The sequence below is a fragment of the Stegastes partitus genome, unplaced genomic scaffold (genome assembly GCF_000690725.1).
Source record: "Stegastes partitus isolate 25-593 unplaced genomic scaffold, Stegastes_partitus-1.0.2 Scaffold2361, whole genome shotgun sequence".
Classification (NCBI taxonomy): Eukaryota; Metazoa; Chordata; class Actinopteri; family Pomacentridae; genus Stegastes; species Stegastes partitus.
Genome location: NW_007580092.1, coordinates 21,392 through 46,224, shown reverse-complemented (window position 1 = coordinate 46,224; position 24,833 = coordinate 21,392). Strand labels below are relative to the sequence as shown.

Genomic DNA, 24,833 nt, shown 5'->3' with positions numbered 1-24,833 from the left:
GCCAGGGATAAAAATGGCTGAGAGGATTAGCCCTGCTGGAGTTCCTTCAGGCAGCTGAGATTTTGGTAATTATTTTCATATTTGCACTTGACTCCTAAATCTGGTACAGATCCTCGACTCACACACACACACAGGAAGCACACACACATCCATATAAAAGCGAGCATGAATGCAAACACACCTACCCCGTCCAATATTACAGAATAAGATTAAAAAAGGTGAGAGATGATTCTTGGAGGAGCAGAAGCAGAGCATCTGAACGCCTGCGCACACTTGTAGCTGTTCATTTTAATTATTGCCTATGTAACTGAATAGTAGGTAGTTGTTGTTTTTTTTTGATATTGCGCAGTCAGCTAGTTATTGGTCTGGGTTTTTCCTGCTGTACAAAGTTGGGCTGAAAAACGGAGGGGTGAAGTCTATTTAAAGAGCGGTCTGAAAGCACAGCTCAGCTCCACGCGCTGCTCTTGAGGGTTGAGCATGTTTATCATAAAGCCGGGCTATACGGTGAGCGTGATACTCTGTGTGGAGGAGGGGAGTCTTGTGATCCCCCTGAACGAACCGAGCAAGCAAAGCAGGGAGGGGAAAAAAACAACACAACAGATAAACTGATCGAACGCACATTCCTCACCTTCACCTCAAAGATAGTCTGCGTTGCGTGGAAAAGCAACACGCCAAGCTCGACACGCAGATGTGTGTCGATGGAATGTTGTTTTAATTGATTCCCCATGTGCACACACACACACACAGCAGAGTTCTTTGCTTTTCAGATGGCCTTCTAGTTAATGAACTGTTTTTTTTTTTTTTTTTTGCTCCTCACATCAGCTTCCATATTTTTATCCAACCAACAGCCCTGCACCCAAAATACTCAGTTTGTAATCGTGCAAAACAAATAGACAAGCATCGGTCTGACATTAGAGAAGCCTGAAACAGAGAGGGTTTGCTTTTACGTAACAGTAGAGCTGAGCAATTAATCAATTTGGGATTTTAATTTGAGGCGATGCAATTAGCAGAAGCTGCCGTTTGGTGTGTACGTCACGCAGCACGTCTGACCCGGGGTTTGAAATGCTGTGTCAGTGCTCTGCTCCTTGTGTAACAGCGATGCTTCTGATGGTATCTCATCTCTGTGGTGATGCTCCTTCTCGTATTTTTAAATCTACTACAGCGAACTACGAACGAAGCTTAAGAAGGAATATCTGTCAGAAATGTCCCCAAATTCTTCAGACGCATTATCAAAATGGTTTTTACCCGTCAGGTAGTGGTTTCAGCGCTGTGCTCCATGGTTTCTGAAGTGTCCTCCTGCCATAATTGCAGACATTTGTTAGCAGATGAGTGTAATAAGTGTTGACTTGAAATGTGATCACAAGCTCCTGCTGCTGTGATTTCAGTCTCACGTTGGAAACTGGGTGGCCAAGGGGGGAGACTGTGCCAGCATTCATAATTACATTATCTGCTCATCTCCTGAAAGTATCAGCAACAGGGAGAAGCTGAGGGAAGCCTTTAGTGTGGGTCCTTTTTAAAGTTAAGGCACAAATCATTCAGGGAGAAAGTTGTCTGCAGATTTTACACAAAGATTTCAGTTAAGGATCGAGAATGATAAACATACATATTTGACTGTCTTTCACTGGTAGAGACTTGTGACCCACACTGTGCACAATTAGACCATAAATAAACACAGACGTGCTCGGATCTGGTGCAGATCTTTGTGGCCGATACTGATGTTTGCCCTCATGACGAAATTAAGGAATATAATTGTTCCGGCGTGTCTCTCAGTCCATCTCCTGTAGCGCACCGCACAATATCGCAGGCACCACAGATGGGTTTCGGGGAGTGATTTATATTCTCTTCTTGCATTTTCTACACTATGCTAATTTGCCTCGTGCAGACGCCGCAGTGTTTATTAATTTTTAGGATTTATGCAAGTCACCGCGTCGCTCCGGCGCGCTCCACATTCCACCGACTGCACTCCGAGGGCACTGCAGTGTAAATGTCGACATTATGTGCAACATCTTGAGTGCCATAAGTGGGGATTTCAAACACATCATTACTTATTTATTTGTAAAAATGACTTGAGTAAAGTGTACAAATGTGCAGTGGCCTAAAAAAGTTGGCGAAGCAGGTTTTTCATCGAAACTCTGGGACATGGATGAGTTGTGCTTGTGCCTGCCTCGTGCCATAGAAACCACTAAACCCCCAAAGTGCACATTAAGCATCCTGCAAACATGGATGCAGGTAACTATGTGAGTGGATTTAATTTAGTCAAAAATGCATAAGTGGAACCCAGTATCTGAGGGTTTAATCATGCTAAAACCATTTTATAAATCTGCATGCACAAAAACATAAGCTACTGCACAAATGTGGCTTCTGATGACCAAGTTTTCTGTCCCTAAATGTCCAATAAATTAGAAATTCCCCAACTTAAATACTCCCAACCAAGCATTAATTTGTTTTCCTTTGATTTTGACTATTTAAAGTGAGACAAGAATTCATTCTCATGTCGAGCCAAAGCCTCAGAAAAGCCCTCCATGGGGAGCACAGCCCCATGTCCTGCACCCCCCCAGTCTTTCATGTTGTGACTAGGTTCTGCAGTTCTATAATTAGCCGGGTTTTTGGGTCGGCCGTAGCGTTGCAACTGAACCAGCCACGATGCCAGACTCTTCATTATGCAAAACGTGTTTTGTGTGCAAAGGCCTAATTGATTCTGAATGAAGCATGCATTATTGATGAGCCAACGCGAGTCTTTCTCTTTTCGCCTCTGTTCCCTCTCTGTGCATGCAAGATGCTTGTTCACTTTGTGCATCTCCTTTTATTTCCCTATAGTTTTGTAATCACTCCATCTGCTCTGCTGGTTTAGTATCCGGAGGAGGGGGAGCAGGAGCTCAACCAGAGCTGCATGAAGTGGTTTATTATAGAAGACATGACAAGTGTTACTCCTGACCCCACGCTGGCCACAGGCAGCCCTTTAGTAAACCTGTAATCTTCAAAACCAAATCTGCTTTGCTGTAAGTCTATTTACCTCTAGAGACTCTGCAGCTCGCTAAGAGTGGATGTCAGGGAAGTAGTGAAGAGAACGCAGCGCTAACACTTCACCAGCCACCATTTTGTTTAGGTGATTATTAATAAGTGTGTCGGTTTGTTTTGAAGAAAGATGGATTCCAAGGATTCACAAATGACACAAAGATGTTAGCGTTGGATTATGTGATAGTAGTTTAATAGTTACAGGCCAGAAACATGTGGCCTGTCCCACTGAGACTCTCTTCATTCCTTGGCTTCCATGCTTGTTATTGTCTTAAATGAATTATCAGCTGGTTAGCTTATGTTGAATTACACCAGTGCTTCCATTTATACGTCAGAAGGCAGAGTAAATAGTCAATTAAAACGTTGAAAGTTAGCTTCTGATGCTGGTCACTTGTGCTGGAAGTGCAGCTTTGATGCGAGACTCTGGAAACCAAGTTTCTTAGTTTATCAGACGTTTTTTTTATATGCTTTCAACAAATTGCTGTAGACTCTAAATGGACAAAGGTAACCATTAATTATCCTTTTTCTTACTCTAGACCTGAGGAAGTGGGGGATGCCTGTTGAATCTGATGACACTGGTTCAAGGCCTTCACTCTGAAGTGTCGTAGTCACGGTATTTTCTACAAAGCTCTGTAGCTGACCGAGCGCCACGTAGGGAAGCAAACAAAGGGACTTTTCCCTACGGGGATCAATAAAGTATCACATTGTCACTATTACTGAGCCACACAGGCAGTGGGACACCCAACCCCAGTAATGGTGGAGTCATGCGCTACGCATTGAGCTGCACTGGAATTCAATCCCTTAAACTGGCAGTGCCCAACAGCCACTGTCAACTTGTTCCGGAGAGGAAAACCATGTATATGTCAGCCTCAGATCACAGCACCAGTGGCTGACTCCACTCTCCTGATAGGGTGTCAAATGCTAAGGCGCTCTCCTGGCTAATCCTGTGTCACCTCTTTCCCCTCACTGCTCTTAAAATACCACAACTTCTGTGCGGTAAGTCTGCTGTTACACGGCAGCACAATGATAAGCCACGCAGATGACATAACTCACTTTTTCTAACCAGTTTGGACACTGGAAATACCTGAGGAGCACTTATCAGTCATAAGGCAGTTTCCTCTGACGCTTTGTGTGGTGTTAACCGCACGAGCTCTGGCAGCCAGTTAGAAGTCACTCCACATTGGTGTTAATGCAACGTGCCGATTATTGAAAGATTGTCATCGGAGGGTAGCTTAAACATGACCTCAGGCCTCGTAAAAGTGTAAGCTTTTTTTCTAGTTTGTTTGCATTTTGAATTAAATTATTTCTACATGTGAAATAAGACAAGATTGCAATCCAGGCTCATCTGCCCAACAGTAAACCTGACTTCTTTCTTGTAGTTAATGCTCTTTTGTGTAGAGGATGAACCCCGCCTGAGTGAAATATCGCCGTTTTTTGGCGCTACTGTTTGCGCAAAATTTCTGACTTTGACATTTAATTATCATATTAAAAAAGACGTCTGTCCAAAAGGGCTTTCAATCGAATTGTCTCGTCGATCAGCCGCAGTCAGGAGATGCTCCCTCGATGTCTCGGGCTCAAACTGAACTCCCAGTTTGCACGTCCAGCTTGCCAACCATCGTCTCCGTTTGGCATCCCCCGTCGGAGCTGCAGGACAATTCCGGTCGATTGCTCGCTGGCCCGGGGCATCTCCCTCTCAGCTGTAGGATCTCCATCCTTTCACCCCCACCTCCCTGCAACAGGGACTCCTCATTGGCTCCCGTGTTAGTGTTCAGCCTCTCTCTGCCAGCAATCGGACTCGGGCTCAGTGGACACTGCAGTGTTGGATGAGATGGGATGCGGATGTGACTGCTGAACAGCAGCCAATACCACACACACACATTTCCATGCAGTGTCTCTGGATGGCATTGTTTATTTAGGAGCCGTTGTGTTATGCTCAAAGGTTTGATGCATGACTTGAAAGAGGCTGCACCCGTAAAACACACAAACTCGAGAGCCTTCAGTTAAACATGGCTGTGTACAGTTCACAGAGACTGGTTTAAGTCACTTGTTTTTTTAAATGAAATGAGTGCATTCTGCTTTAACTTCTCATCCATAAATAGATTTCATCCAACCTTCTATGAATATGAGAATATTTGTCATTTGGCTAACATACAGATTGGTGCATCTGTAACTGTTTGTGTTGTGGCTGCAAAATTATGTTTAAAACACCTTTGCATATATTAAGTTTTTTATTCATATTTTCTTTTTTTTTTTAAGGATATAGTAGACTTTTTGTTCTCTTTTATATTTTAAGTACACATGTATAGAACAACAGCACAACCAGACATTAGCAAAACAGGACATGTATGTCATCTGTAATATTTATAGTGTGATACTGAATCCCTGGTAAAGTGAGCAAAATGTTGAACTACATCTCTGCAGATGTGTAACTAAAGAGTACACTTGTGATAATTTTTTAATGACTTCATAGTGGTGTGCCTTCTTAGCCACCCTTCCCCTTTAAAGAGATTTTAATCTGAGGCGACATCCTGGTTAAATACAGGTTTTAAAAAAAAACCCCACAGTGCTAAAATTCACTTTTTTGTTCCTTGTACGTGCACAAGAGTGGTGAACAGAACACTCATCTGGCTTGTCCTGGCGCTGGCCTGTGTGAAGGACATGTTAGCATGCAAACTATCTGAGGAATTCACAGTTTCTAGACGACGAGCATGTTTCACTTTAGAAGCATGGCAAGACGTTCGTGCATGGATGCATCTAAACTTTTATGAGCTAAAGCGTGCGATGAGACTAAGGTAGTAACAACATCCATCGAAGAATGCACAGTGCTGCATTTCAGCCTTGCATTAAACATTTAGGTTTCCAATCTGTCACTTTCATTGAACAGCGTCGTCTCTAGGGCCCAGAGTCCAAGCTGTACATTATACAGCCTTACCTGTCAATTGGCAAGATGCATCTTTCACTTCTGTGCTGTATTAGTAGATTTTATAACATCAGCAGCTTATACAAACATTATCTCTAAAGTACACAAACGTATGTAAATGCACTGATGTCTGTACTGTCATTAAGAAAATGTGCGGTATGAAAATGAATCCTGAGCTCAGTGCAGATCACTAGACCCTATTGTCTGTTTTTCCTAGTAGCTGCCATTGTTTGTCTGGTAAACAAGGAAACAACTTGGACTTGTTTAGAAGACTGTCTGTTCTGAGGTGTTTTCTGGGGCTTTAAAAAAAAAACAGAGTTGGTATATGAGGATAGAAACTATAGTTCACCTCCTGGAATATAATTAAATTACCAGTATGTTGAATAAACATATTGTGTTAGTGGTGATGTTCGTGGGTTTTACATTCATACAAAATCAGAACATTTTTCAATCGTTTCCCCAAAAGATTTTTGTAATTTTCTCCTAAACATTTCAGCACAGACAGTCATTTTTCAAGAGCACTATTCAAGAAAGAACTGATCGGATTTTGTCGACAATCTCAGAAAACACACCAACCTTTCCGGCAATATGCTGCTGTAGTCGGGAGGATATTTCACCGCTGTCGGCTTATCTTGAACAGATGTGACAGGTTGATCTCGTTCTGTTACGATGTCTGCAGTCATGACTTCACCTAAAATATCTGCCTCTCTTCTTTCTTCAGGGAAATGAAGCCAGTTACCCCCTGGAGATGTGCTCGCATTGTAAGTATTTTGAATCTTTGCTTGATCTAGTAGTATGGCTTGGTTTAATTTAATCCTTTTTTTTGGTTTAGTTTTGTTTTGGGGGGGTTCACCTGAGCAGTTTTTTTGGCAGGTCTTTTAAGCACACCGAATCCTGATGAATCATATCCTCGGATGAAATTCATTCAGAAGGTGACGGCACTCAGTAAATACAGGCTTCTGCTTTATGTTTCTTAATGCTTTTGGTTTCTAATCTGTCACAGTTTGTATTCATGTTTTTTTTTTTTTGTAATCATGCTGGATATCTTTTAGCGGGACTGCTTCGTGTCAAAATTCAGTTTGCACATTTTTAAATCGCTGCGATAAATTACTGCTCCTTAAATGTCAGGTTACTTCCACTGATGAGCTGACATTCTCCTCTGATTATTTCATCTATAAACGTTTCCTCAGCTGAATTCCCAGACAATATACCACTATATAGCCGTATACGTAGCTGTAAAGACATCAAACGGCACAAACTAAAAGGGTTTCATCCATAACCCCGAGAGGTTTTAATACCCTGTCTGCTATCCTTACAGAGTGTCAGCGCCTGGTTCGTTTTATTTGCATTTTATGATGTGAAGTGCTATCTTTTGAAACGGTGAAGATGTCCTCTTCAAACTCTCATGTTCTTTGTTATGTGTGCAAGATGTCTGCCCAGTAGACATTTTTGAGCTCTTCGGAGGAGGAGGAGGGCTGAGGATATGACTCACATTTCTTCTTTGTTGGCCTCCTTCACCTTCCCTACCTGATGATACATCAACACAATATCTTCGGCGTCGTGTTGTTGAGAAGCCCTCAGAGATGCAGATTTCTCGCCGGCTCTCTCTCTCTCCGGTGCAAACGGCTCGTTTTGCACTGGGACGTTGTTAAGAACCGGGCTAAAACGGGCTCCGCTGCCTAATGAGCGCTGAGACCGCGGCGGGTCCCTCTGTGTGGTGTAGGAGTTCTTCAGGGAGCACGTCGCTGTTTAGATTGACCTCATCGTCCTCACATGACAAATTATTTTGGCATCGGGGCTACGAAGATAGCTGCAGAGACTTTTTTGGGTGCTGATTATATGCTGTGATCTTGATCAAACATCGCAGCGGGTAAAGTGATCCAGAGAGACTCGGCGGGGACACGAGGATTTAAACGTACACCAGATTCATAACAAATTGTTCTGCAAGTTTGAGCTTTTAATAGAGAGAACTTGCAAATCGAGACTTGCTGTTTTTGCTAAATATTTCCTGTATTGTTGCTTAGAGTGACTTTGCAATACCTATATAACTCTTATCTAAGCACAATTTGTGATAATTTACCAAACCAAGACGCACAAACGCATTCAAAATGACACGTCTTGTTAGAGCGGGCAAAGCCTGGGACGCACTGTGGCTCGTCCATACTTAGATTGTACTACTGTAGCATCATGGGGGGACAGGACCTTGGCCTGCCAGGCCTTCCAGGCATTCCTGCCCCAGGATTATGCCACCACGGCGAGGGGAGGTGGATTTGGATGATGCATGACCGTGAACTGAACCCATCAAGGACCTCTGCATTCAGTCGCCGATATTTACAGCGTCTCTGCCCGTTTGTCTCGCTCTCTGTCTCTCGCTTCCCTCTGACCTGCTTTGTTTTTGCTTTTTAGAAAGAAAAACCAAACTGATCCGTCAATAAATCAGTAGATAAACCCTGAATGCATGCATATTAGCAAACTCCTATATTTCTCTGGATTTTTTTTCAGTTTGCAAAAGTCACTACGAGTCTTACTGCTGCTCTTCTTGGCTGGATCAAATGTTCTCCCTTTCCTTATGTTTTACTCGTAGTTTTTCGTTCTTAAATTTTCTTCTCTCTCTCTCTATCGGTCTTTCTTTGGCTCTCTCCCTCTGTCTCTCTCACCCTCCACCGACAGAGCAGCTGTTCGGCTCATCAAGTGCTTGGACAGGCAGGCACTGGCTGCGAAGAAATTAGCTCTGGCCTGCTGGTCAAAGAAATTCATCCCACTGCACCTTACAGCGAGACATGAACCAGCAAAGTCTAACGCCCACTCACCTGTACCTGCTGTCAGACAATTCTCTACTCCGTTTGTTGTTGTCCGTAACATCAACAGGAGGAGTTTGCGTCCACGTATCGCCTTGACGGGATGGATAATGAAGTGAGGTCATTTCTCTGTGCTGGAGGATACATTTTTGAAAGGCCTGAACCCTCTTGTCAGCACAGAGTCTCACCACCGCTGGCTTAAGCGAGCTTAGATCAGGCAAAATTTAATGGCCCACTTGTACCAGCGTGCATAATTAGACACACAAACCACACAGACTTACACCTCCACACACACACACACACACACACACATCCTTTTGCAGCACACACTTTGCTAAAGTGCATGCACGCGCCCACTCTGTTCCGCCACTCTCTGCACCCCACACACACACACACACACACACACACACACAACCCCCTTAACGCATCACGCTCTCAGAGAAACGCAGCAGCGAGCCTGAAACCATCGCAGGTCTGTCTGCAGCCGCCCAAAATAAACGGCGGGCGGCCTGCTGGAGTTCCTTGTTGCTAGGGGTTTCCCTGAGGGCGGGAGCCAGAGCCTGTGTCGGTGGGGGTGGTGGGGTGAGTTGGGGGTTTTCTGATGACGGCACGGCTATAAATACACACCATCAATGCGCTGCCCTGCTTCGTCCTCAGTTTGGTTCATGCAGGCGAGCTGTACATTATGAGAGCAGCCAGAGCAATCAGCCTAATGCACGGCGCGCTGCAGCTCGGCGGCCGCGTAGTACGCTCTCTGCTGTGTAGCCTCCTCTTACCGCTGGCCTAGATGAGATAAGATTGAGGGAGTGTGTGTGAGAGAGAAGGTCTGTGTTTTTGTGCGTGCACCTCTTTATTTAGTCCCAGCAATGGCCTGATTATGAAATCCACAGGTAGAGCAGAATCTGTTCTGTGCCCACCTTTACCAGGCTGCCTTTAAAGGGACGGTTTGGTCTCTTTGAAATGAGGCTGCAAAGCCCTAGTTTGGGGAAACAGACGGGAGATACGGGCATGAAAGTTAAGAGATGTTGTTGAAGGGATCAGCAAAAACCACATATTTAGAAAAGGCCTGCCCAAAAACCTCTATGTTAGCTTAAGAGAGAATGTTTTCACAGCTTTATGTTGCTGTCAGGCAAAATGGAGCCTTAATATCAGCAAAAAGAGTATTGTTATTATCATGTAGAAAACTGGAGTCTATGGAACTGTTGTGAATAATTTAATAATCGATTAGTTGTCAACTATTAAATTAGGCTAAAAAAAAAATCTATATCTGCTTTACTGTACGCTGTAGCGAGTATGGTTTTTACTGCCGTCGGGCAGCGTTTACAACAAGGAACTGGAGCTTTATATCAGCAAAAACTGTAATATTATGTTGCATAAAGTGGGACTTTCTAGTCTGTAGACATATTTTCTGGTTTGTGTCATCTTGGGCTTTAGGAAACTGACATTTGTCACCATGTTGCGACATTTTATAGACCCAACAACTAATAGATTAATCCAGAAAATAACTGACATGGAAACGATGACAATGAAAATAATCCTGAGAATAAGCCCTGCTAGCATGCTGCTGATCATTTGTTTGTGTTATTGTGTGACTTTGGAGTATAACATGCTAGCTCAGACTCCAGCTAACATGCTAACTGGCTCATAAGCAGGAACCCACCATCCTGAAAAGTTCTACCAAGGACTTGGATCGTGCTGTGAGGTAGCCCTGGTAGTTTATTTATTTTGTCAGTACATTATCCATTTTAATCCCAGTGCTCGTCACACTGCATGCAAACGTTCCACCAAAACGATACCACCTGTATTTGTAGTGAACACCGAACCTGCTTCTTTTGCTTTTAAGGAATACAAACAAGTGTTTTTTTTTCCCGCCCGAGAGCAGGATGATGGTGCAGCCCGACCATTATGTTCTCCAGAATGAGCCGGCAACGTAGAACTGCACAATACCAGAATAACAACTCCTGTAAAATGACTATTTTTCTCAGTGGACTCTGGTGGTTCTAAAGGAAGTGATATAAACGCGTCCTTACACTGTGCACTTAAACTGATATTGATTTTTTTTTTAGTTTTTTGTTTGGTTGGCCTTTTTTTTAAGGTGGCTAAAACATGTTTTGTTGCCGATGCCGTACGCAGCAGTTGTATTTCTAAGTTTCCTTGCTGTCTATCCATTTGTCTGCCTCTGTAAAGTGGGGATGTACTGACCCTGATCTACTGCAGGTAATACGCTGACTATTATTACAACCCCACTAGATTTTTTTTCCATGAAAGTAATCCTTTCATGCCTTAAAAAATGGCTTAAATGCTTCCTCTAGAACGTGCACATCTATTAAGTACTCGCCACTTGCTGTAGCTCGAGCACACCAGCTCACCTACGACTCACTACAAAGCCACTGTAGGAGTTACACAATGGCTAGTTGCAGTGTTGGAGTAATTCTGCCATACATGTTTAAACTGGAATCTGAACGTTTGTCCTACAAATTGACAGGATGGGCTCCTTAGATTGGCTAAATCTTGAATTAGTTTTGAACACACTGCAGCTTCAAGATGGAAATGCCCAGCTATGGTGTTGACTTGCTCAAAATATGTCCTCCTCGAATAGAAAAAGCACCATATGGACGTGTTAACAAGGTTAGAAACTTGTTTTCTGTTGTTGGTTTGTCTATACAAGAAGCCAAACTAACCCTTCAACCTGCCGCTACAAGCATAATTACATTTAGTTTTAGGATTTGGTCAAATGTCTGAAGATTCTCAGTCATCCAGGTCGTGGTTATCCTGGTAGATCAATCGAAGCAACTGCTTGAGTTCCTTGAAGACGTTCCACCTCTCATCCAAGAGGCTTCATCAGCTCTGACTGACTAGTTGGGGGTTCCAGAAACTTATATCCTTAAGGAACCATTAACACCTGAGTTTAGGTTTCATTTGGGGGTTTGTTGCTCCTCTCCCTCGTTATATGGATTGTTAGTGCTCCCCCTGCCACAAAGGGGTTCGTCAGGGTCTTTTGTGGCTAGGTGTGGATGTGGGTTCATCTTCCTGGGGAGAGATCTTCGGACTGAATTGTAAACAGGTGAGAGGTGATGCCTCAGACCTCCACCTCTGTTGAGGATGGTCTTTCCAGTTTGACATAGATGCCTTCTTTCACTTCTCTCTCAAACCATCTGTGTTAATGCCTCCTTTAGGATACAAGTATCTGGAACTCCCCACTAGTCAGTCAGACCTGATGAAGCCTCTTGGATGAGAGGTGGAACGTCTTCAACGAACTCAAGCAGTTGCTCCGATTAATCTACCAGGATTTGGTCAAACGTGAGAATCCTGCTTTGATAGGCTTCTTGTATGCAAACACGATCACGTGTTTGTGTTAAATAGATTGACTTAGCTGTAATGACATGTAGGATTATAAATAAAATATGATGCTATTTATAGGAGGCCAGCTGATCAAGAGAAATTGAGTATTGCACTTCCATAACATTGGGTGACTAATGAGGGACAGATTTTTACTCTCACACTCATGGCTGGTAAACTGATAGTAACCTGATTTGTGATTATTTTTCCTTCAGTGATAATAATGTCATCTTGTATGTTGTCTGCGGCAGACTGTTGTCTTCCATTATGTTCCCCAGATACTACACCCTCATTGGCTCGGCGCAACCCCATTATGCAAAGTGGCACAGTGTCATGTGTCAAACTCGTGTAATTACCGAGCTGTGCATGTAACCTTCTCATGTTTACCCAGCCTCACGCCTTATCTTGTGTGCTTGGAGAGCTATATACAGCAGGGTCTAGGCTGCAATTTTCAGTAACATGCCAACTGAATTTGTGCTCGGCGTATCTCCCTCCCTCTGCCTGTCTCGGTTCAGGTTAGCTGTGTTAATGGAGTCACATGTCTCCATTAATGTGAAGGGTGAAACGTTCCAGGGCTGAGCATGCTTAAGAGGACGCATTCATTAATGACATTTTGGGAACATTGTGTTTTATAATTAAACAAAAAAAAAATAAACGGGGAGGAGAAGCCGGTTGCACTTAGCAGATTTTCTATTCACACAGCTGTGCCGCCGTTAAACGGTTAGCCGGAGCCGACTGTTATCTTGTTACAGGTTAAGCTGAACGTTTAGCGTTTGATCAGAGGAAAGGCGGTTGACTCGCTGCGATTAAAAAAAATAAAAAATACAGGTTTCGATATTAGGATGAAACTTGTTGATGCTTGATCTAAAATGCAGCCAGACTTGCTTTCGTTCAACCGAAAACACAATCCTCTAATTGTTTCATCGACTGAAATTGGAATATTTAAGCTCATTATTTGACACACACACACACACACATAGAGACAGCAAGAACGTTACGAGCTGCATCTCATAGCCCAGAAGGAGGGCCATTTGGCCTAACGTCGCAGTGTTGTTTTTTTTTTTGTTGCTAATTGATGCTTAGGTGTAAGTGTTAGTCTCCTGTGTGCACTCAGAGGCTGATGACATCTACATATGCATGTGTTTTCATGCATACACCTCAGGAACAATTGCTTAAATGCTCCTCCTTCGTTCGTGTTTGTGTGCGCGTGTGTGTGTGTGTGCGCGCGCTACTTTGGGGGGCTAACGGGTTCCAGTTGCCTAGTAACACAGTTAAGGGTGCATACAGCATTTATGAAAGTGTGTGTAGTGTGTCTATGCGTGTGTGTTGTGCTCTGTGGCAGAGTATATGAGATTATCATAATCATCTCACAGTTACATTGGGTCTCCCTCTGAGCTGCTCATTAGCATAGCAGTGTGAGGGGCCTCTGTGACTACGCAGACCTCTCAGTTCTTTCGCATAGGAGAACATTTTAAATAGGTTTTCTCCCATTAGCTGAAAAAAAAACCCTGCATCCCTGGGCGTTTAATTCTGCCATCTTATTGCTTTAACTGAAAAGCACACAGTTTTGTTATGTAAAAAAAAAAAAGTGTAAAAAATGCTTTTGCTGAATCATCTTGGTCTCAAATGCACTCTGCATATAAACAAATCTACAATACAAAATGTGATCCAGCCACCATCATCTGAAAACCTCTACTACAACTTCATCCATATTCTAACTGGGACAGAGGTATGCTTTTGAGTGTCAGTTTGCAACATCGCCCACATCATCGCAGCTGTCTCTGCTGCCAAAGGCTCGAACGTACAGGCTGTGGCCTGATGCTGGGGTTAAAAATATGCCCATCTCCTCCTCCTCTGTAAGCAGAGGTCATGCAGGAGGCCTGTGATCAGCGAGAACAAGGTCCATTTTGCAGGTTTTATCTCACCTATTTTAAAACTGTCAAATCCAATCTCTCAACAACAAGCTGCTTTTCTATTTGGTAGAAAGAAGGAAGACGTGCTTAACCAGGCAGGAAATGTACAATATCACGTTTATCATGTTATCTCAATCGCTTTTCTCCGCTCCAGTAATTTCCCCTCGTCTCTGTGATTGCATGTACAGGTGTTGTTGCGATAGAAGAAAAAAAAAAAACCACAAGAACATCTCATCTCATCTCTCCTCCCTGGCTCTCGTACCTACCAGCACTTTTCCATCGAGCGCCGTCATTTCAGGAACACAGCTGTCCTCTAAATACAGTGACAGTGTGTTCCAGGTTTTTTTGGGATTCGGTTGTTGTTCTTGTAAGCAAACCATTTGTAGCCTATTAGTTGGACAGTTGTCGGCACACGTCATTGGACCACATTTTGAGATTTTGGCTGCTGTGAAGGAGGAGGGCAGTCGGCACTTGTAAAGCTGATGATCTAGGAATGTAAGCTTACTTTACTGCACTGGAAAGAGTTTGCATAAGAGTGTCAGATAAGGACGGTTGAATCAGAGAACCCCGTTGGTTTATTGCCCTCTAAACCTCGACCTATGATGCCATTCAGGAATCTCCACCGCTTCACAAACAGTTTTCCCAAAGAGCCATATGCTGGATCAATCAGGTGACCAATCTGCTGTAGTAGACGCACTGCATCGACCGTCTTAAGTTTTTATTTGGCTCAGCTGGGGAGCCGCGATGCTGGCAGACACGGGACTTGTTGGTTTGCGACCGAGAAGGGGACTCAGACTGTGAGAAGGCTGTTGTCCTTGCTAGCATGAATAATACATGTACCTACTCACTTGGCAGCTCCAGACAGCAATAAGGGATCTGGGCACAGCATTCGCATGTTCCCTGCTCAGCAGCTGCACCCAAGTTTGTTATGTGCTGTAAATGTCACAGCAGTTTATCATCCGCGCTGCAGCTTATCCCACTGACCCCAGTGTGTAGCGCTAAATGGAACTTAAACTGCGACAAGGAGTCTGCCGTTTGGTGGACGGTTCTACCTTATTGATTAATGTTCCAGTTATTCCCTTGATTAACTAATTAATTATCTCTATAAAATGTCCAGAAATGATAGAAATTTCAAGCCAATTATGGGTCGACTGATATTTTTTTTCCAAACCCGTCAGCTGGTGTATGGTAGGGCTACTGATATGTTTTTGTTCCTAGACAACCAGCACCAATTACTGGCAATCAAGGAGTCCAATAGCAGAACCAGTATACTTGTACATTTGCAGTAAAAAATGAGGATGGCACAAAACAAAGCTTAATTTTACACATATTTTGTTGAAAGAAGCTTTTCCCCCTTTATCCTTAAGTGTTGATTGACTGTTACTGGTCACAACTAGTCAATCCAGACGTTGCCCAAGACCACACAGTGGCAACTACAGACAGAGGGGTAACTGCATTTAAATTCATCTCATTAGTCACACCAATTATCAGAATTAATGGGTCAATCTCTACTTCCAAGGTAGTCTAGTAGCCAAAATGGTTGAGTTTATTATCATAGGCTACAAAAACATGTCAAATACTTACATTTTAGGAGCAGAAACCTGATAAAGTTTGTAAATTTTTCTTCAACAAAAAGGCATAATTACTTGATTCTCAAAAAATGTTGATAATCTAATTGTTCTAGCTCCGAATATTTGGCATGATTGGCCATAGTGGATGGGAATAAAACCCATAAACTTGGTAGGTTCCATGGTTCATGCTCTGTGGGACATTATGTCAACGTAAATTAAGAACGGCGCCCAGTACGACATTCATACTTGCACCACAGCGACTCTATATGGAATAGATTATCTGACTACATTTTGGAGCACCTTGGCACATAATTTTGGACATGAATGTATTGAAAAGTCCATGTCAACAACATAAGACAAGCTAAAATGTAACCCAACAGAACCAACACACGGGTTAGACATAAACAGTCGCCTGCTGATTATATTGTTCTGGTCGTGGATGCAGTTATCACAGTTTTGTCTTGTAATATTCGGCACACTTTTGTTCCCCTCACAGCTTATTTTGGAATTCCTTCCTCCCAAAGCCACACAGGAAGTTGTTTTATTCGTTATCTTGCTCACTGGGAGGTTTATTACCCCTCACATACCCACAATAAGTGGATTCATGAGGTAGTGTGGTGCGTCAGATTGGAGAAAATGACACTCAAAGGACTCTTAAAGACCGTCCACAAAATCTGGCAAAACCCCTGAGAATGGTGAGTGGTTGGGTTTGCAATAGACAAAATACTATTAATACTGTGTAACTATATGTGTTTTCTGTGCAAGAGCAGATAAAGCACCTAAAAAATAGATAATTTAATATACTTAAGCTAACTGGGTTAAATGCTGCATACTAATAATTTAACAATCACGGTGGGATTCAGAATTGTCCAAGTTGGTTTTGCTCCTGTCTGTTTGATTTTATCCACACAGGAAGCTTTACCTTGTCCGTCTTTGTCCATTTTCAACCTTTTGAGCCACAGAGCTTTGGAGCGCTTCAAGTTCAGCTCTTTATACTCAACACCAGAGTTGGGGAAACCCTGTAAGTTAGTGACAAGTGCTTTTTAATTATAAAGTTAACGATGAACAAAAAAAAAAGTGAGGGCTGCCCTGAATCCCTCTGTGCCATTTTGTTTTGCACCCACTTGCAGAATGCTTTGTCAGTGATTTCTAGAGGAAGAGGGTCAGGAAGAGGCAAACTTCAAGCGTATTTATACTCACACTTAAACCCCAAAGAAGACCCGTCTCTCTGTGTGACGGGCTCTCTTGCACATGGCTTTGATTTACCATGCTAAGCCCAGCATGGTGATTATCTGCAGCATTGATACCCCTTAGCGCAGGCTAACGCGTTATGAGCCAAGCTGGTGTCATCTGCTGTGAAAAGGAAACAGGAGGCTGCTGATAAGGAAGTGTTTTGTGTCGCAGGACAGCCGTGTGCTCGGCTCTGATAACTCATGCCTGGTGGACACACACACACCCCGGGGTATATATCAGATTTTGAAAGTTGTGTGTGTGGATTAATCTCATCAGTAACATAAAAAGAAGTAAAACCATCGACCTCTCGGTGGAAATAAATCTACTTTATACGTACAAATATCATGTAAATGAACAGTAAATATTGATTTTGTACTGAAGTGCTCTGTTTGCTACTGATGCACAGGGCAAAATGGCTATTAATCCACCGGCTAAAGTGGTTTTTACATCACAAATTCAATTTGCCAAGTGTTTGCACAGCACACAGGCAGAGTTTGCCCCTCGTGACCGATGGTAATGCTGAAGGTACATAAGAGCCTTGTACGTTAAAGAACAACTGGGATGCTAGAAGCTGGAAAATGTGATTTTTTTTTTAACTTCAAGAATTACTGAAATGATTTGAGCTTAATTAAAATAGCTGCTGATGAATTCTCTGTCACCTGTCTAATCAGCTGATATACTTGGCAAGTACACAACACCATGTTTTTTGTCTTTATTTTCATGTCTTCCTGGGAAATTTGTTGTAATTCGCTGGGCAAGTTATCAGACATGATCTCCTATTTTCCTCCTTCAGACTTGAGACAGATGATTATTTTCATTGGCACTTATTTGATTAGTTGTTTGGTCTATAAAATGTCAGAAAATGGTGAAAACTCATTTGAGTGTCCCAGAACCCAAGATGACGTGATCACGTATGAAAATAGTTGGCACTTACTTTTAATGTCTGATTAATCATTGTAGATCTGGCGTTTTCCAACACGTAATATTGTTGCTGTTAATTTTCCCTTCAGTCACTTTTATAGCGTCTTTTAAGCCAATAAAATTCACTTCGTTATCAATTGGCCTGCCGCTTGTTGTGCTATTACACACGGAAAGAACAAAGAAGCACTGACTGAAGCAGAGGAGCATGAAATCATCATAGGGACCATAAATGTCCAGGAATTTTGACCTACATGCGTTTTTTTATTAAACATATAACGGACCGGTTACCGCGTAAAGCTTTCGGCGATTTCAGCCACACATGCCCCTCACCTGCACCCAGCGTGAGCGTCCACCGCTGTGGTTGTGTCCATCCCCACTTTTCCAATCTGCCTCTCTCATTCCTCCCCTACTCCTCCACCACACTCTGATTAGTCATCGAGCTGATGTAGCACAGCATGTTCGAGCGTTGAAACCCAAAACACAACCCACACCCGTCTCTCTCTCTCTCTCGCTCTCACTCGCTCTCACTCTTTGCATCATGTAATAAGAAGCAGAATGATGGGAAAACAACCTGTTGCTTCAACTTGGGCTGCTTATCTCGCTTTATTCATATCAATTCACAACAGTCTTTCATAAGGTTGCTATATTCTATTGTGGTGAGAAACCCAACAAATCCCCAAGAACTTTGGTGGCAATAAGAAGAAAAAAAAAATCAGTTTTAAGAGGAAGAAACCTCCGGCAGGACCAGGCTCAGGGAGGGCGGCCGTCTGCCTCAACTGGTTTGGGCAAAGGCGATGAACGAAAGGATAGCAGAGAAACAAACGGTGCATGGGAGAAGAATAGACCATGGAGCTAGAGATACCTGCAGAGAAGACAAACACAAAGTTGGTGTGCATCAAGATCTTCACAGCCAAATATGGAGACTGTGGATAAATTTGCTAGATGGTGTCGGTAATATAGTAGATTCAGCTGACAAACTAAAGGAAGAAGTCCTTTTTGAAGTCTACTAGAGAGACGAACACCCGAAGGAGTCGAGATCTTCTTGTTTGGTGTCTGATACAAAGCTACAAAACCTTCCACAGGTGTTCGTCTGGGTTGAGATCTGGTGAAGGCCACAGCATTCGATTCCTTTTCTACGGCATTAAAGTCAAGCATTTGTGGTTTATTCAGAGGTTTTCTTTAATGTGACATCTGCGAATGAATCCATGATGTCATTGTTTACCACCTGAGGAAGCAAAAATATCCAACATGACCTGGTTGTAATTATCACCTGAGGGCGGGATATGATGTGTGAGCTCACTATGACCTAACTCGTAGCTTTTTTTTCCACTGTGGGTCACGGTGGTTAAAATCACAAGTCGGCCTTATCTTTGCCTGAACTTCCTGCCCTCGTAGGGGAGGGTCATTAAACCTCACCAGACCTGGAGTGAACTGAATTCTCACCCTTGTAAATGCGTCACACCTCTCTATTGTCACTCCTTCCCTCCGTTGGCTGCTTGTGAAGATTAATAGAGCGTCCACGTTATCTAGAACCCCAGATTACAGCAGGTAAAGGGGGTGGCGCGTGGTTGGCCAGCGCGGTCATGTGACTGCGTGTGAATGAGCTTATATAGTAATTAACAACTGGCTTTGTTATTGCTTCTGGATTACTCCACGCTTATTGCCGAGTACGCCGGCCAGCGAGTTGAGGCTGTTTCTGATGGCAGGGGAACAAAAGAGCCAGAATCCGACTGACAACAAATACACACAAATAGTCCACAAAGTATGTAAGTTTGCAGTAGTTCTGTTTATTTATGTCTCTCTTGTTTGTTTCTCCAGCCTACCTTTCTCTCTCTCTCTTTATCTTTTTTTAAAAATTTTATTTATTTATTTTTTAAATTCAGGGTAGCAGTAGTAATACCAGTTGCTTTATAGCACTCGTTGCTCTTTTGCAGTTGGAGCTTCTTTTTTTTCTTCTTCTAATAGTTGCACCTATTTCGTGTATCGTTGGATAACCACACGTGCTCTGCATACTGTACAGCGGTTAGTTCAGTCCTGTGCAGGCCGGAAGTGGCGTGTCTGACCTAGTTACAAGCGGTGGCTACCGAAATTTACGACTGCAGTTGATGCAGGTGTTGACAGGGATATTTATATTCTGCATGAAGATCCTCTGCCTTAATGTATGTGATGTTTTTTCTTTTATTTTGCCGTCCATCTTGGGGTAAGGTTGTCTGACGTCAGCGCTCATTCGACCTTAACAGCTTCTGTTCTCACGGTTTAAAGCATCTAAGGGTTGGATAAGAACAGCAGCTAAATGTTGACAAAGGAAATGTCTCATCCAGATCCTCTTCTTCCTCTCTCTTTCTTTTTCTCTTTGTCCAGTCGATGCTGATGAGATTAAAAGGCTAGGGAAGAGGTTTAAGAAACTCGACCTAGATAACTCCGGCTCACTCAGCGTGGAGGAGTTCATGTCTCTGCCCGAGCTGCAACAGAACCCGCTGGTGCAAAGGGTTATCGACATATTCGACACGGATGGGAACGGAGAGGTGGACTTTAAAGGTACGTAAGTAAACCCTGCCGCTGTGGGAAACTACCAGTACTGGATTTTAACAGCTTTATTTTGGTCTGCGGTTGCAATACTTTAAAGATACCACAACACCTGCTGGCATGATCACAGAACTCAATCGCAATTGAAGCGTATCGCTAAGGCTGTGTTCACACTTTGCATGTTGCTGAGGAGGAAGTTCTCGTCTCTTTTATCTGACTAAAATAAGGAGGATGTTATCTCATAATTCATACTCGTGTTTTTTTTTCAATTCAGCTGCTTCAGATGCAGATAACCTAAAGTGACAACATATTTGTTTAACTCAGCAATATAGGAGTGTTCATAAGTTATTATTATAAAATATTTCTATGATATTTAATCTGTGAATCCACCAGAAGTGACTTCCTGTAAGAGACTAGTGAGCTAATAAAAAGGCAACCACCAAGGAGGATCCAGTTTTGTCAGTAGGACCACTGATTTATCCCAATAAAATAACAATTGCATAATTGGTAAATTACCTACAATGCAAAACTGCAGTCCAAGAATGTGCGCCATTATTAGTAGTTCACATAAAAGTATTCATGTTAATCCTTTCCTGGTGTCTCTGCAGTGTTCTGTCTTGTTTTTAATCTAACCGTATTCAGCAACAACAGCACGTTTCATTAACATTTAGTGTGATTTATAATATGCAGAACTTACTTGGTGAGGAGACAATGACAATGAATTACCCCTGATCCGTAAAGATTAAAAACACACCTGTTGTTCCACAGATTAGGAACTCTGTTAGAAGTTTAACTACAATGTGTGATTTGAAAAAAAGAGAAGTGCACCAGCAGTCTCTTTGCTTTTCATGACAGTAGAAGAAAAAAATGAGGAAAAGTGGTGTTTATAATAATGTTCAAGGCATTTCCTTGATGAACTGATTAAATGTTTTGTCTATAAAGTGTTCAACAATATCAGAAAAGTCCCATCTACCTTCTCTTATTTAATAAACAAAAGATATGTTGTGTTTTCAGGCCCAGTACCAATTATTAGTAATCAAGAAGATCAATAACAGATGCTGAAATTAACATTTATAGTAAGTCATAAACTCACTGCCATCAAGGAGACCGATAGCTAGGGTAAAAATGTTAATTTAGAAAATTTGAATAGTGCAATCTCCAGCACAAAACTTCATTAAAATGCCTTTATTCATGTTTTACATACGTTTAATTAAAAGAGAGCCTCTTAACATTTGTTGTTCAGTGTTGATCGGCTGTTGGCAGGAGTTACACAAACCCACAACTAAAGAGAGAAGAAGACACACATGTAAAATTATATTTATTTTATCGGAATCGCTTTAAAAAATATTCAGCAATACTGATAATCGTAAATTTGATGGATGCTGGATCTGACAGTCAGTCGATCTGTTGCCTTTGGGGAAGTCTTGCCTGCTCGTACACATCACAAGGAATAAATGCTTTAATGTCCAGGTGTTGGTTGACTGTAGTGTTGAAGTGAAGCCCTCATAGGGACTCTGGTTTACCTGTGAACCCACAGCGCTGATCGTTGCTCTCTTCTCTCCTCACAGAGTTTATCGAGGGAGTCTCGCAGTTCAGCGTCAAGGGGGACAAGGAACAGAAGCTTCGATGTAAGTAGAGCTGCTGCTGCTTCTTCATTAAAGCCACGTGTGGCCAGAAGTAACGCCACAAGTACAGGGTCTCTGGTTCCCAAACACATGTGCTTGTTTTGTTCTGCTGCTTCGGGACTCAAACCAGATAAAGCTTTGTCTCCTGTGTCCCCCTCTTCTTCTGTTTGTCTTGCTGCAGCAGAAAAACCTGTGGGGGGGGAAATGGCTTGTAGATGCAGAGCAGTTGATATAATTAACTTTCTGGCTTGAACCTTAAGGGACGGTGAAGTAAAAATAAAACCAAAGAGAAATGAGTATTTCTCTGGCCAGAAATGTCACTCTGCCATCTGTCTCTGGAGTCAAGAATGAAGCTAGTCGACTTCTTTTGAAAGAGAAAGACTGGTTTGTAGTGGAGCCGGCGTGACTGGAAGCCAAACAGGAACACGTTTGATAAAAAGCTGATTGTTTTAGTTTACATAAGAATTTACAGAGTCAACGGGGACAAAGAGTCAGAAACGGTAAAGACTTAACGTACAGTTGTGAACAAACGTTTACATACACTTGGAAAGACCGAGTGTATCATATCAGTGTTGAGTTTTCAGTGACTCCTTTTTCACACAAAAAAAAACTCATGAATTTTGATTCTTTCATAGATTTATTAAAGGTCTTCTGGAAAAATGATCAGATTTGCTGTGTCAACAATATACATACGGCCACTTTTAACTATCAGTTTTGATGATGTAGAACACTGTGGTAATCAAATTTTCTTACCGGCATGGCCTCTTAGCTTCTCATAAGTGGTTACCATTGACTACAGCTCAGTGAATTAAAAGCTGCTGGAACACATCTGTCAGTGTCCACACTAGAACTGGCACCTTAGAGCTTCACTGACATTCACTGGTGATCATACTGGACAAAGAAAAGCCTTCTGGAGGAAGGTTCTGGGGTCAGACGAAACAAAAATTGGGCAATGATAAGAACTATGTTAAGGTGAGGCCTTAAACTCTAAGAAAACCAAACTTACTGTGAAGCATGGTGGTGGCAGCATCATGCTTTGGGGCTGTTTTGCTGCCAGTAAAACTGGTGCTTTACACAAAGTGAATTGAATAATGAAGGAGGAGGATTACCTCCACATCCTTCAGGAAAACCTAAAATCATCAGTCAGAAGGTTGGCTCTTGGACGGCATTGGGTTTTCCAGCTACATAAGGACCCAAACACACATCAAAAGTGGTAAATAAATGGCTAAATCAGGCTTGAATTAAGGTTCTAGACTGGCCTCTCCAAAGTCCTGACTTAAACCTCTTCAAGAATCTGTGGACTGTCATAAAAACAATAAGATTGTGTCATAAGGCCAACAACTTTAGCCAGAAGCTTGTGGATAGCGAGCAAGACGCAAGTTAAGTAGTGTTCAGTTTGGTTCACTCATGTCGACTTCTGCTTCCTTTTCTGCACCACAGTTGCTTTTAGGATCTACGACATGGACAAGGATGGCTACATCTCCAACGGCGAGCTCTTCCAGGTGCTGAAGATGATGGTAGGCAACAACCTGAAGGACACGCAGCTCCAGCAGATCGTGGACAAGACCATTATCAATGCAGACAAGGATGGAGACGGCAGGATATCCTTTGAAGAGTTCTGCGCAGTAAGTCAAAGCCCTCCTGGGGTATTTCGGGGCGGTGACATTTGTGTTGATGCAGCGTGTCGCGATGAAGCCAAATGTCAAAAGGGCAGAAAACTCTAGAAGAACAACCGGCCTTTTTTTTTTTTTTTTTTGCTTAGTCTCTACAGCGCTGGGTTTCAGTTTCACGCTTCCTGTTGAAATACGGTGTCAAGGGCTGTAAACACGGCCTGGTGAGCACTTGCTGCATCTGTAGGAGGATCTGTGTCATCCAGCAGGCCTGAGGTTTGCAGCGATAACATTCATCTGGGTTGTAAAGGCGCTGACCAACGCTGAGGAGCAGGAGTTTGCTCACATGCGATCGCTGTCACACCGACTTATGAACAGACCCTGTTGAGTAGACACAAAACAAATGATTTTATTATGTAATTTAGCATCAAAGTGTTCTCTTATTGCTAAATATCCTCCACTAGCTCGTCTCCTGTCGGACCCCAGTGGAACCAGCTGAGCTCCGAGACGTTTTTTTTCTGAAATGAAAGGCTCCACTTCCAGCTCTGACAGACGCGAGGTTCACATCTGACAGCTCCGTCTCCGGAGCCTTGAACTAAAATGGCTCTCGTCCTTGTGGGAGTGTATTTTCAGGATGGTGCAGGAGAATATTAGATCCCGTTTTTAACAAAAGCGCCGCAGCTCCGACACTTCAAGGTTCAACGAATAGAAGGCGTGACGAGATTTCCGTCGTTGCTTTAGTGAGAGGAACGAGGCGACAAAGAATGCTTCAGAATAAAACGATGAATGTAAAAATAGATCTTTTCTTCAGAAGCCTGGTTGTAGTAGAAAGCATGGAGCAGGTACACCTCCAGTTGTGCTGCATGATTTCAGCGTGTTCAGGGCCTTGCTGCTGTACATGCAGGTTCAGTGTCGCGGCTGATCGGGACACTAATGGGACAGATGTTATTAGTGAGACAGCGTGACAGGCCTGTTGTTGTTACCTGGAGACTCGGGGTTTGAACTACAGCGCAGCCACGGGGAACTCAGCTCCTCTCGATAACACACGAGCTCCCCTAGAAGGATGGTTTAAGAAAATTGGGGGTCATTGGAGCCAGATGATTTTTTTTTTTATGAGTGACTAAGACTGACATTGGGCTCACACAGTATCTTCCTTTCTTTATTTGGCTTTTATAAACATAAAGAGAACAAAATCATAAGCATTGCTTGCGTGTCTGCACTGCATTCAAATTCACTAAACAGTCCTTCCACCATTTCCAGTCTTGTATTCAGTCCATTTCTCGTTCTTCTAGTTACAGTTTATGGGTCAGTTTTTCCATTGTATAGATTTCTTCGATAATCATCAACCGTCCTTGGTGGGTG

General features: G+C 42.8%; 1 protein-coding gene across 1 annotated transcript in view; it reads left to right on the top strand.

Annotated features, from left to right (window-relative positions):
- Window positions 1-24,833, top strand: part of LOC103374798 (calcineurin subunit B type 1) — a 32,570-nt gene that overhangs the window by 4,650 nt on the left and 3,087 nt on the right. The window contains exons 2-5 of the mRNA XM_008304948.1: window positions 6,657-6,696; window positions 20,072-20,248; window positions 21,805-21,864; window positions 23,302-23,486. Coding sequence (XP_008303170.1) covers window positions 6,657-6,696; window positions 20,072-20,248; window positions 21,805-21,864; window positions 23,302-23,486 — 462 coding nt within the window. The remainder of the gene's footprint in view (window positions 1-6,656; window positions 6,697-20,071; window positions 20,249-21,804; window positions 21,865-23,301; window positions 23,487-24,833) is intronic.